The sequence below is a fragment of the Echiichthys vipera genome, assembly GCF_963691815.1.
Source record: "Echiichthys vipera genome assembly, chromosome: 3".
Taxonomy (NCBI): Eukaryota; Metazoa; Chordata; class Actinopteri; order Perciformes; family Trachinidae; genus Echiichthys; species Echiichthys vipera.
Genome location: NC_139828.1, coordinates 27170326 through 27182358, shown reverse-complemented (window position 1 = coordinate 27182358; position 12033 = coordinate 27170326). Strand labels below are relative to the sequence as shown.

General features: G+C 42.4%; 2 protein-coding genes across 2 annotated transcripts; one reads left to right on the top strand and one right to left on the bottom strand.

The window, feature by feature from the left end:
- The first annotated feature begins 1936 nt into the window (after nucleotides 1-1936).
- smx5 lies at nucleotides 1937-3223 on the top strand. The gene is made up of 5 exons (XM_083939653.1): nucleotides 1937-1983; nucleotides 2199-2266; nucleotides 2640-2670; nucleotides 2756-2815; nucleotides 3089-3223. The coding sequence occupies exons 1-5, from the start codon at nucleotides 1981-1983 to the stop codon at nucleotides 3212-3214; spliced, it is 288 nt and encodes a 95-aa protein (XP_083795779.1). The 5' UTR covers nucleotides 1937-1980; the 3' UTR covers nucleotides 3215-3223.
- A 2705-nt stretch (nucleotides 3224-5928) lies between these two features.
- On the bottom strand, nucleotides 5929-11745 carry bcl6aa (BCL6A transcription repressor a). Its single transcript, XM_083911041.1, has 9 exons — nucleotides 11712-11745; nucleotides 9343-9514; nucleotides 9006-9227; nucleotides 7952-8920; nucleotides 7556-7737; nucleotides 7306-7473; nucleotides 7076-7206; nucleotides 6699-6836; nucleotides 5929-6567 (listed from the first exon to the last, which is right to left on the bottom strand). The coding sequence occupies exons 1-9, from the start codon at nucleotides 11740-11742 to the stop codon at nucleotides 6424-6426; spliced, it is 2157 nt and encodes a 718-aa protein (XP_083767167.1). The 5' UTR covers nucleotides 11743-11745; the 3' UTR covers nucleotides 5929-6423.
- Between the last annotated feature and the right edge of the window lie 288 nt (nucleotides 11746-12033).

Genomic DNA, 12033 nt, shown 5'->3' with positions numbered 1-12033 from the left:
TGTTTGACGAGTGAATGTCTGGGCTGACCATGTGTTTCTGTAAGCAGTCCTCTTACCAGAGAAATATCATCTAGTGCACTGTTTCTCAACACGGGGGTCGGGACCCTCAAGGGGTCAAGTAGACATTTGCATTTGTTTGACAAAATTACATCAATCTTTTTTTCAGACATCCTTCCAACAATGTCCAGTTGATCACCTTCCTCTGTGATAGACATGTGTAACCATTGGCGATTGGTTTGCCTCATTTTAATGGGCTGCAAGCCAGAAAAAGCTCATGTCTAGGAAATCCCAATGGGTGCAAAGACCTTTAGGGCTCTCTATAGTTGTTCTCGTATGTGCCTCAGGATCAGTGTTAACTGTTTTTATATACAAGTCAAGAAACGTGCAGACAAACTCAGCAGGTCTTCACCAGCAGACCTGAGAAACGCTTTAGAATAAGGTATGTCACACAAGACCAAGGCTGTGGGTGCTGTAGTGTGTGTGTGTGTGTGTGTGTGTGTGTGTGTGTGTGTGTGTGTGTGTGTGTGTGTGTGTGTGTGTGTGTGTCTACATAAAAATAGGTTTTATTGAAATAGTACAAAATGAATTGTACTAATTTTGTACTAGAAAGTTATTGAAACGCCTTTCTCTGTTACAGGACAGCATCCTGGCATTGCATGGCACACAGCACAGGCTACTGTCTAGAAAATGATGGCTACACTAAAAAGGCGCATACAGATTGATACAAATTCAAACAAAGTCATTGTCTGCTAAGGTAACAAATGTTGCTGTATGGCCTTGCACCGAAATCAATGGTTAAAACAAACTTGCGATATATAAAACTGCTAAACACCAAAATAAATCAAACAAAACTTAATTATTGATGCTTCTAACATGGGCGTCAAAACAGGCTCAAAACATCACAGGCCTACACAACGTAAAATGTATAGGCTACATTAAACGGATCCACATATCCCATATGTACAGCAAATGCTATACAACATCCTAAACACACAGTGTAGCCTTATAGTTTCAAAAAAACAAAGCATATACACCATCAGCATACACTTAACGACCAGACCGGACAAGAGACATAGTTCAACTATTCCGGCATCATCATCAGCTGATAATGAATCTCCCAGGTGTAATGTAACAGAGGAACAAGAGCTTGTTTTTATTTTTGTTCGTGAGGGGTGTATCTACCAATTTATTCTCTCCACAAAGTTACGGAACACCGTGAAAACTGTAACAACATGAAACACATGTTACATTTGTTATTTTCACAGATAAGTTTCTTATACATGGGTACACAAGTTTTTGATATTTAGAATAATTATCGTGTACGCCTGCTTAGCCAGTAGTAGACAGTTTCTCTCATCTCTTTGCTCTCTCTCCCTCTCGTCTCAACAACTTAGGCGTCCAATGTCACTTGGACAGGAAGTGACCTCTACCACTATTTTAATTGAAACATTTCAATACATATTTACAGTTGAACTATTAAACTGCATTTAGGTTTCATCACAAATGTATGTAAACATATTAAAATAATAAAACCAATTAGAAATCAATGATGACTTCCCTAACTTCCGGTGTTGCCACGGTAACTCATTTCTTTATTTCAGCGGCAGCTACAAGGGGTATGACACAAATACTACACGTGTTTTCACCCCCACTTCCCACGGCTATGCACAAGACCAACACATAAAGAGCTAAATAGTCATTCCACGGGCTATATGAGACACTAGATAACTATTATTGTGTTTAACCTCACAGTAATGCTTTAATACTTAATAGTCCCATCGTTCTCCTAACAAGCTACAAAAAACTTATTTAGCTGTTAAAGTTCAATGTTTACACACTCGACACTGAACGCATCTCTGGCTCCCCCGTGTGGAGCCGGTCAGTAATTGCCATATGCACCCTGGTCCGTCGCAGAAATATGACGCGGTAGCTTACATCATCAACACTGGACGCACAACCGCAAGAAAACCAGCAGTAACAATGGTAAGAAATCAAATTGAAGGTATGAATTTGATTCTATTTTACATCAAATGTGTTAAGTGAAGGTGCGGCGAGGCGTTTAAGTACTCACAGCCCACTGTTTGTGAGTGTGTGTGTGTGTGTGGTTTAGTTTGGTAACGTGTGCAACCTGTACCGTTATCGTGCTCCAAATTAGCTCGATGCTAACATTTACGTTATCGTGTCGCCCTGTTTTTCAGCTTTTCTACTCGTTTTTCAAGTCTCTGGTGGGGAAGGACGTGGTGGTGGAGCTCAAAAACGACTTGAGGTTAGTGTGTGTCGATTAAGTTGCGTCACTTTGTAACACTGTTTGATTTAGCCGCCATTCTTTAGACAGTCACAGGACTGGTCTGCTCTAAAATGCTCTCACTTCAGCTGTGGATAAACGTTACAGGAGGTGAGGAAACTGTGACACCACTGTAAACAGTTTGTTTTGCTCCAGTTCAGTAAGAGCACAAAGTGATAGAAACGTCTCACAGTCAAATGCAGTGGTGGTGTTTTGGATGGTAAAGTGTTATTAGTGTCCATCACCTGTGTCTACATCAGTGTTTCATTCGACTCCTCTTTGCTCTTATACCTTGTGTTTTAATGAAAGGATGGGATGCCTGTCATGGTTTTAATGATCAAATCTCTCTTTTCAGCATCTGTGGAACACTTCATTCTGTTGACCAGGTTAGAAATTGTGATTTATTTTCCTTACTTTGAAACAAAGCTGTTAAGTTTGACTTCTAATCATTTGTCTCTGCGTGTGTGTCAGTACCTGAACATCAAGCTCACAGACATCAGTGTCACGGATCCAGAGAAATATCCACACATGGTAAGTCAAGCCGTCTGCTACTTAGAGTATCATTCAGTGTCATTTAATCAATTTAACGCTAATGTTCTGTTTGAGATCTAGAATATCCTGGCAGTATTTAACAGTTTAAAAAAGATACTTTATGTCTTGTCCAAATTGATACTGAATGATGAAACTCGGCTAAAACGTTATTGGATAGATTCTGTATTGTTTAAAGCCGATTGACAGCATCTCTGACACGTCGATTTGCAAATATCTTCCAACTCCGCAATGTCTTGTTTTGATTTGCTCCAGTTGTCTGTGAAAAACTGTTTCATCCGTGGATCTGTGGTTCGGTACGTTCAGCTGCCTGCAGATGAAGTGGACACTCAGCTCCTGCAAGACGCTGCACGGAAAGAAGCAATGCAGCAGAAACAGTGATTGGGTGGGGTGGGGTGGGGTGGGTCCGGTGGGGTTTTGTGATGGTGAATAATGAGTAGTTTTGAGTTAAAGTCATTTAAGGATGATTCAGTTTGTGCCGCTCTTGTAATTTAACAGTATTGTTAATTTTCCTTTGCGTTCACAGAGAACCTAATTCCATTCCTGAAGTGATCAATCATTTTAAAACCGTAAACCAGGCCGTACAGGAGGCTGTTTGTTTTGTTTAAAAGGAATAGAACAAATTACATTATGAGCCCAGTAGATCTTTTGTAGTGTTTGTCAAACACTATTGCTTATCTTTAAAAAAAAAAAAAAAAAAGACTTTGTTTTTTTTATGCCACATGAAAATAAAAAAATATTTTATTTACATTTTGATCATGTTATTGTTTTTTATGTGACATGTATAATGATAGCGGTTTTGGTCTTGTTCAGACTAACTGAAAACGCTTTATTGCCATCATGAGCCATCATCATGGAAGAAGATTCTTTTGTAAATGGCTGCATTAATGGGGAAATAAAAATGAAAATCCCATGGCCTTGTTGTACCATTATGCCGCATTAGCTGGAAACATTGACCAATCAGAGCAGACTAGGCTTTTTCAGTTGAGCTCAGGCACTCAAATGGAGCCTTACAGAGTTTGAATATACAGGTATATTCAGACAGACAATGAAAAAAAAGAATGTGCTTTGGGAACACGTGTGAACATGTTCTAGTAGAATATAGGAAGTAAGTATGAACCTGAAAAAGAGCAGAATAAGCTCTGCTGTGCTCTATGCAGTAAGATGATGTAACTGCAATTTCCCCACTGGATCAATTAAAGCAAGACTTTTTAACTTTTAAAGGAAGAAATTACCCTCTCTTCCTCTTACAAACCAAATTCACTTGTAATGAAAGGTGCCCTTGCTTCATCAGTACAACCGAGGTGTTGCTGTTTCCAGTCTCACTTGGTCCTGTATGACCAGTATCTAATGATAGTTACTGTCAGCAGACTTCAGATGGATATTGTGTATCGGACGTTACTGACTCAGTTCTGACTTTATTAGCGTGTGTGTGTGAGAGAGAGAGAAAGAGGGAGAGACTGTTGCACTATTTTATCATTAACCTTTAAGTGGTTCTTGGGGCAGCAGTGGCTGTTATTCAGCCAAAGCTACGTAGGAGTGCTTTTGTTTTGATCTCTCAAATGGGTGATGGTGTGGTGGATGGCTTGTCTGGGGCAGTAACCTTTTCAAGCGGTGTTGTGGATTGGTCATACAGATGATTAAGCATATGAGCAGAAATATATTTTCCACATCTACACAGTATAAGCTGAGAAGTAACTAGGTAGTCTGTGTTGCTGTAACTGTATGTGAAAGACTGAAGGTGGTGGGATGCAGTACCGGGATTCAGTTCTATTCACCATCAGGAGAAATCGAGCTATACTGGTGCTTTATTTTGAAAAGCCTCTCTTTTTTGGTTGCTTTTTACATTTAACGTATTTTGTGCATACAGTTAAACTACAACCAAAGGTCTAACAGAAGTTGTATATGGTGCTGTAGTTGATCTACAAGTTCTATCCTCTAGTTTTCATTGTAGCCATCTAAAAATATTTCTGGAAGCATCATTAAACAGTGTCCCTGTATATGTACTGTATATATCCCTGTGTATGAGAGCTGCAACCTATATATTAGTTGCCAACTACTTATTGAATCGGCAACTCTTTTGATAAATGATTAATCTGTTTTAATATTAATATTTTAAGAGAAAAAGTCAAAATTTCTGTTCCCAGCTTAAACGTGACTATTTTCTGTTTTCTTTACTCCTCTATGACGGTAAACTGGAAATCCTTAAGTTGTGGACAAAATGAGATAGTTGAGAATTTTCTTAAAATGTATAGAGCGAACAATCGCTTAATCAAGAAACTCATCTACAATGGAAAATAATCATTAATTGCTGCCCTACTTTATATTCAGCGTCATTTCTCACATTAACATGATAAACTCAATCTGGTGTTAATACATAGAAATCCAATACCTTTATTTTACATTCATACATCTAGAACATTGTACAATTATTTTAATGCAGTTAAAAAAGCCCAATCCAAAAACAAGTCCTGAAGATTTACAACAATGAATTTGCATGTTTTAAGGTGGGTGACAAGCATTTAAACATGTATACATACACCCACCCACTCGCTCTCTCTCTCTCATACACACACACACACACACACACACACACACACATACACAAGGGTATAGGACAAATGGTGTCCTTGAGTTGTACCTTAATAGAGCTGGGCTGAATGGAGAAGAATTCAGACAGCATAGATAAAGGCACATTGAATACACAGTGTATGTACAAACAAAAAAATGTCGACACTAACACAACTTTACTGTAGGAGCTAGAACAATGACCAGAACTGTAAACCTTCACTTATGGAAAACAAATGAACAAAAACAAAAGTCACATCTATACAAATACATATAAAGCAAAATATTTTCTTGGTCATAACAAAGCAGTACCTTGAAATGCATTTCAACACTTGGATTGGCTCTGCCAGCAGAGAGCAATCCCACGGATATAATTACACAATATGTCACAATATTTATGCAGTTGCCCACTTCATGTGCTCTGACAACTGAGAGAACCTCATGCATCACCTCATCAGACAGCAGCAGTCATCTGATATGTTTTAGACTAAATCCAATTACAATTACACCCCCCCCTCACATGAATATGGCAACTTGACATGGTGCAACATGTACGTACATCTACAAAAAAATGTATAGACAACTCTATACAGCCGCAAATCTCGTAATCTTAAAATATATGTACCACCCGTCAATCAAAATTTTCAATACTCTCAGAAAAGTAAGTTCTCTGATACAAAATACTGTATTTTCAAAAAAACGATTGTTTACATTCCATCCTTCTCAACAAAATAAAGCTTTATATACGTACCTTCAAAGCTTAGAAACACTCCCAACATACATATATATATATTTATAATATATATATATTCATATCTATATAGAAACAATAAAGTGACTAAGATGCCAGAAGTGGCTCTACGTTCACATGTAGTGGAAACCCGTTTAGAATGGCGTACACAGCCAATTTGTTTGTCTAATGAACACAGTGTGGCACTACAATTTTGGATGATTGTACAAGTTGGGGTCTTTAAATGCCAAGGTCAAGATTGCCTCCGTTCAAACTGTTCCCTTCTTCCAGCTCAGCATGCCTTTGTCAAGTCAGTGGGCATGTCTGCCGTGGACATACGGTACTGGATCTTTGTGTTAGTGATGGCGCCGTGCTTCTGTCGAAGATGCAGCCGTAGCTGACTCTTGTGGCGGAAGTGCAAGTTGCATTTCTCACACTGAAAAGGAAAGCAGCAAGACATTATTTTAAAGCATTTTTATTGTCTTGTAATATCTTTAATGTGATTCTAAGGAAGGTGGTGTTGTTGTCTGATATTGTAAGCGGTAAAATAAGAGTATATCAACCTACATGGTAGGGCTTTTCTCCTGTGTGTATACGCAGGTGGCTCTTCAACGTCTGGAGGTGACGGAAGCGCGTTCCGCAGATCTCGCACGGATAAGGCTTCTCCCCCGTGTGGATCAGCACATGGGCGCGGAGATGAGCAACCTGAAACGCGAACAAAACAAATACAATCAGCTCGAATTAAAGTATCTGACTGATGGAAACAGCATTCGAACCAATGCAAACTATTATCAGGGAATGTAAAAAAGTCATAACACCCTGAAGGATGTTTTTCATGCATGTATGGATACTTCTGTAAAGTGTGAGTATTAGTGCTATTAGCCGATACAACAGAGAGGAAAAATGTCCAGTGTAAGGCCATTTCCATGTTAGGGTGTTCTCACCTGTACAAAACGAGCTCCACACGTCTCACATTTGTATGGCTTCTCTCCTGAGTGGATGCGAGTGTGAGTCTTGAGGTTAGCTGGTCTGTTAAACTGAGCACCACAGATATTACAGCGATACGGCTTCTCTCCTGAGAAATGCAAATCACAGGGGGGGCAAAAAACTTTAGAATTCAGCCACAAAGGAGCACAGAGTCTGCACGGGCAATACATTGATCTGTTAGATGTACCTGTGTGAACAGTCTTGTGGCTCGCAAGGTTGCCCTTGTAGCGGAACGCAGCCTGGCAGCGGTCACACTTGTATGGCTTGTCGCTGTGCACTTGGAGCATGTGTTGTTTCAGAGCTTCGTCTTCAGCAAACTTGGAGTCACATTCGTTACAGAAGAATGTACCGTTTTCTGTCCAGGAGAAATCACGGTAAGAGTTAACCTCTGTTTTTGATTGGTCACATTTGACATTTAATATCTGTTAATAACTCACCACAACTGGAGTCTGAGTATTCTGAGTGCAGCTCTGCCATGTCCTCTGCCAGACGGGACCTGGAGGTGTTAGGACACACTTCTGAGTGCTGTGGGGATGGCGTGCCGCAGGTTGAGCAGTTCAGACGGCTCAAGTAGTGTGGAGGGTGGCTGTCGCTGTTCCTCAGTGAGCCCTCCAGTGCACTATAGACAAAAACAAGTCCTTCAAGTCAGAAACAATTCCTAAAACGATCCTGTTGAAAGCAAAAAAGAAAAATGCATACGCTCATCTTCCTACATTACCCCACACCCTCCCGGCATGTCATACAAATTGATTCATGCCACAAATTGATGTTTTCTTGTTGTACTTATCACTTAAGCAGAAATATGCAGCTCTGTATTTGAAAGACAACCTCACCTGTTAATGATGTTGTTGAGACGACTAGCCTGGGGCACGGGTAGGTCCTCGCTGTGATCGTTGTTCTTGCTTGTGGTTTGTGGGTCGAGGTTCTCCGAGTCGCTGGGGTGGAGGTAGGGTTGCAGGCCAAGGCGCTGAGGTGAACGGAGCCCGGGATCCCGCAGCCCCACCTCCTCTTCCTTAGCACTCTGATTCAGCACGATGAACTTGTACTTCTTCCAGTTGCGAGACTTGGGCTCCTGCGTCCCTTGTGGAGCTGGCACACCGGCAGCTTGGGAGAGGCCGGCGTTCTTGCTACTGCTGGACTCTGTAGGGGAGTTGGGCTGGCAGTCTGATTTGAGGGGGCTCTGGGGGCTGCTCATCAGGCTCTTGCGTCCAGCGGAGGAGATTCCCAGCGGGTAGTGCTGATGGATCAGGTCTTCCTCCGCCTGAGGAGTGTGATCTTTTCCCAAATCTCTCTGGTGCTCGAGGGTCAACACTGGAAACGCACGCTTCCTTGTGCCGAGAGCAATAGACTGACTGAGCCCCTCGTGGCTTTCCTTTCGCATCTCGTCGTCTCTCCCTACCTCCCTGGAAGCGTAGGTGGTGGAGTGAATAATGCTGGAGGAGCTAGTGCCAACTGCCCTTGTGTATTCAGCCCTGATGATGTTGGCGCTGTCATGCGGCGAACAATGCTTGTGGTGGATACCACTCTTAGAGAGGTCAGCAAAAGCGTTTTTGGCATCAGTCAGCTTGCAGAGAGGGAAAGGGAATCCTGGCATGGGAAACTGCCCGTAGAGATGATAGTTGCTGGGGGTGCTGACCCCGTTGAACATGTTTGGACCGTAGGGTCTCCCATCCCTGAATGGAGCTACGCGGCTGTGCAAACTGTCAACAACATCATGAGGCCGGTAAGCATGGACATCCTGAGGTAAAACCAAGGGACTGACCAAAAACTCATCTCTGGGGAGCTTGGCAGACACAGGATCACTGTGGAAAGATTGAGAGGGTGAAAAACACGACAGATGCTGATGATGGTGAGTTTGACCAATGTAAAGGAACTTGCTCTGCCAACCTGGATTTGATGAATCTGTGGCAGGTGTCCACAACATGGTCCATCTGCAGGTAGATGGCTGTGTTCATGATGGCCATAATCAGACTCTCCTTTAGTGTGAGACGGGAGGTGTACATGAACTCCAGCAGGATGGCAAAGCCCTCTGGGTCCACCTTTGGGTCTAGACTGATAGCATTAAGGTTGCACTTGTGGGAGTCAGTAAAGATGCTGTAAAATAGCCCACTGCAGCCATGTCAAAGAGAGAGAAAGACAGACAGGGAGTACAAAGATCAGTCACTTCATCTTTGAACTGCGGGAGAAAAATTGTCTCACATAACTTGGCCTGAATAACACACACCTGCAAGCCATGAGAACGGTCTTGTGTGCACGGAACTGCTGCCTGTTAACCAGTATAGTGACATCTGTGAGAATATCTCTGCTACGCAGCCGGTTCAGGTTGAGCAGGACATCACTTGCATGGCGTGTGAATTGTATGCAGCTGTCCGCTGCGCAAGCCATTTTGTCAAGTTCTGCAAAATAAAATTAAAAAAGATTATTTCACAAACAAACTAAGTCAATACCACACCTCGCCCATCCATTGAAGTGCTGAAGTACAGGTTATCTTTAAGTGAAGTAATATGGCTGAAATGATTTATGATCCTTACCAGGTCTTATTAACTTTAAACACATACAGCCGTTCTTCCAGGAGGCGGCGCCATTTATTAAATAAACACTGTCTAGACATTTAAATTTCTACCTTTGGAATCATTTCTCTCCCCCTCAATTTCTCTCTTTCTGAACCACTGGTTGACAAGTCCGAACAAATTAACGTGAAGGAAAAACCCTATCACTTTTCTAACAGACTGGAGCAGGAAATATTCAATGGTGTAATAAAGCTCTCTCTCTATTTCTGTCTCTTTTTTGTCGGAAATACAAAATAACTCCCTTTTATTTTAATAGAATACAGATATGAGGCCACATGTTAAATAACAAACACCATCAGATGTCCTGAGAATAATTTTGAAATCTATGGGCGGCTTTATTAATCCCATATGAAAACTATAAACTCGCCATTTCTCCATATTGTATCTAACGGAGAAAAGTTTCCTCTGTCTGTGCCTTAAACACGGCGGGCTCGGATCTGCACACAGTTCACTGTGAACAAGCTGATAAAATAGAGAGAAATGTTTCAGCGAGCAGCTCACTTATTTCAGTCACACACATCTCACCCAAACTATGAATTTTAATCTCAGACCCTATTTACTCGATTGATTGATTGATTGAAACTTCAAAATAAGAGCACGGTGCAGCTGGGAAGCTTCTGCGAGTGACAGTTCCCCTTGTTTGCGCTGATCGGACCTGTGGCAGCGTGATGTTGTGGAGCCCAGAAACACTCTGTTCACTTTTCCCTCACAGTGTGCTGTGGGGCAACAGAACAACTCTGAAAACTATTATTGAACTAACGCAAGGAAGGAGCGGATTTCTAACAGGCGCGCGGATTTTCTGACAGTTATCTCCAACTCAATGTGAAGACTCAAGTCTGTAACTGGACACGTCCCAAAATAGAACCAGAACGGGACGCAGCCTCGACAGATTGATATCATCGGATCAAAGGGTGGTGAATTAAGACGTGCCCGTGATAAACAAGCAGCACCCCAATGTTGTTACAATTAACGACATTTCCACACTTCACTGCACATTTAGAACTTCAACCTCCCCCCCATCAATAGTGTAAAGATTAAAATGACGGCGCACTTGTTTTTGACAGCACCAAAAAAAGTAGCTCCGTAATATATCTCTTATTATCAGTTTATTGATAAGAGTGTAGCCGGCCCAAATGTGACTGTTCCCGGGCATAACACTGTGTAATCTCTGCGCCCGTGACAGAGGACACGGCAACACTGCATTAAAGACGAACTCTCAGTGAAACCTTTCAACTTGCTGCTGTACTTATGAAGCTCATCGTGCAGCGGTGTCAGTGGAAACACAACTCTGTGCCACGACGTGTCTTCAAGCCTCTGCCGTGGAAATAACACACACACACACACACACACACGCACACGCACACTAATGTTTCCGCTACATTGTTACGGTAACAAAAGGGCTTGTTCGGCGCAGTCTTTCGCGCTCCACTGGAGCAAATTAGAGCCGGAGCGAGCGTGAAGTGAAAAACACCGTAACCCCGAGGCTGCCACGCTGCCAGCAAAGTTCGTCTGACAGCGCGCGAGAGCCGCCGCCACACCGTGTGTTGACACTTGAACATACAAAGTAACATTGAACCAGAGCATTTCGTGAAGCCGACTCTGTTTACACCGACACCGGAGAACCACGCACTAGAACCGGGCTCTACATTTAGACAGCTCGGAGCCCTAATTCCCCTCGGTTTGCTCTCCACACATAACGTTATTACTGCTTCACAACACGAGTCTGTGTCAGTGCGGCATGGGAAGCTACAGCGGAGGGACACTGTCGTCTGCTGTCTGTCCCAGCGCTTCAACACAGAGCCGCTGTTAGAGCGCAGCGCCAGGCAGAGGATCTGTCAAGAGAGCGGCGCAGCGCCTGTCACTACAGTTTCCCCTCTGCACTGTTCAAACACACACAAGTCCACGTCCACCGACACTTGAACAGCACAAATACAGGACAAATAGCTCTGTCTAAAACACAAGCAAAACACAGTAGATAACAACTTGGCGCCAAATTAGAGGAAAAAGGAATTTAAAAAATCACCTGGTAGCGCTTTCCTAGAAACTTCTTGCATCACCACTTCTAAGAACCCCAGTTCTAAGAATCAGACGAGCTCAATTCTCGGAATTTGAGCCCGAGACCGTACCACTTTCCGGTGGCGGGGGTGTGACGTTTTTTTCCCCTGTGGTGAGAACAACTTGTTTCTAAAGCCCTTATTCTGACGCGTATTTGACAAAATGTTATTTTGCAGTAGATTTTGCTTGAATACAGCGTTTAGATAAGCACGAATATCTGAATTATTACGTAAAATAACGCAGGAAATAGTTTCACAGTGATCCAGCACCCCCCTGTTTTTGGTCGAGTC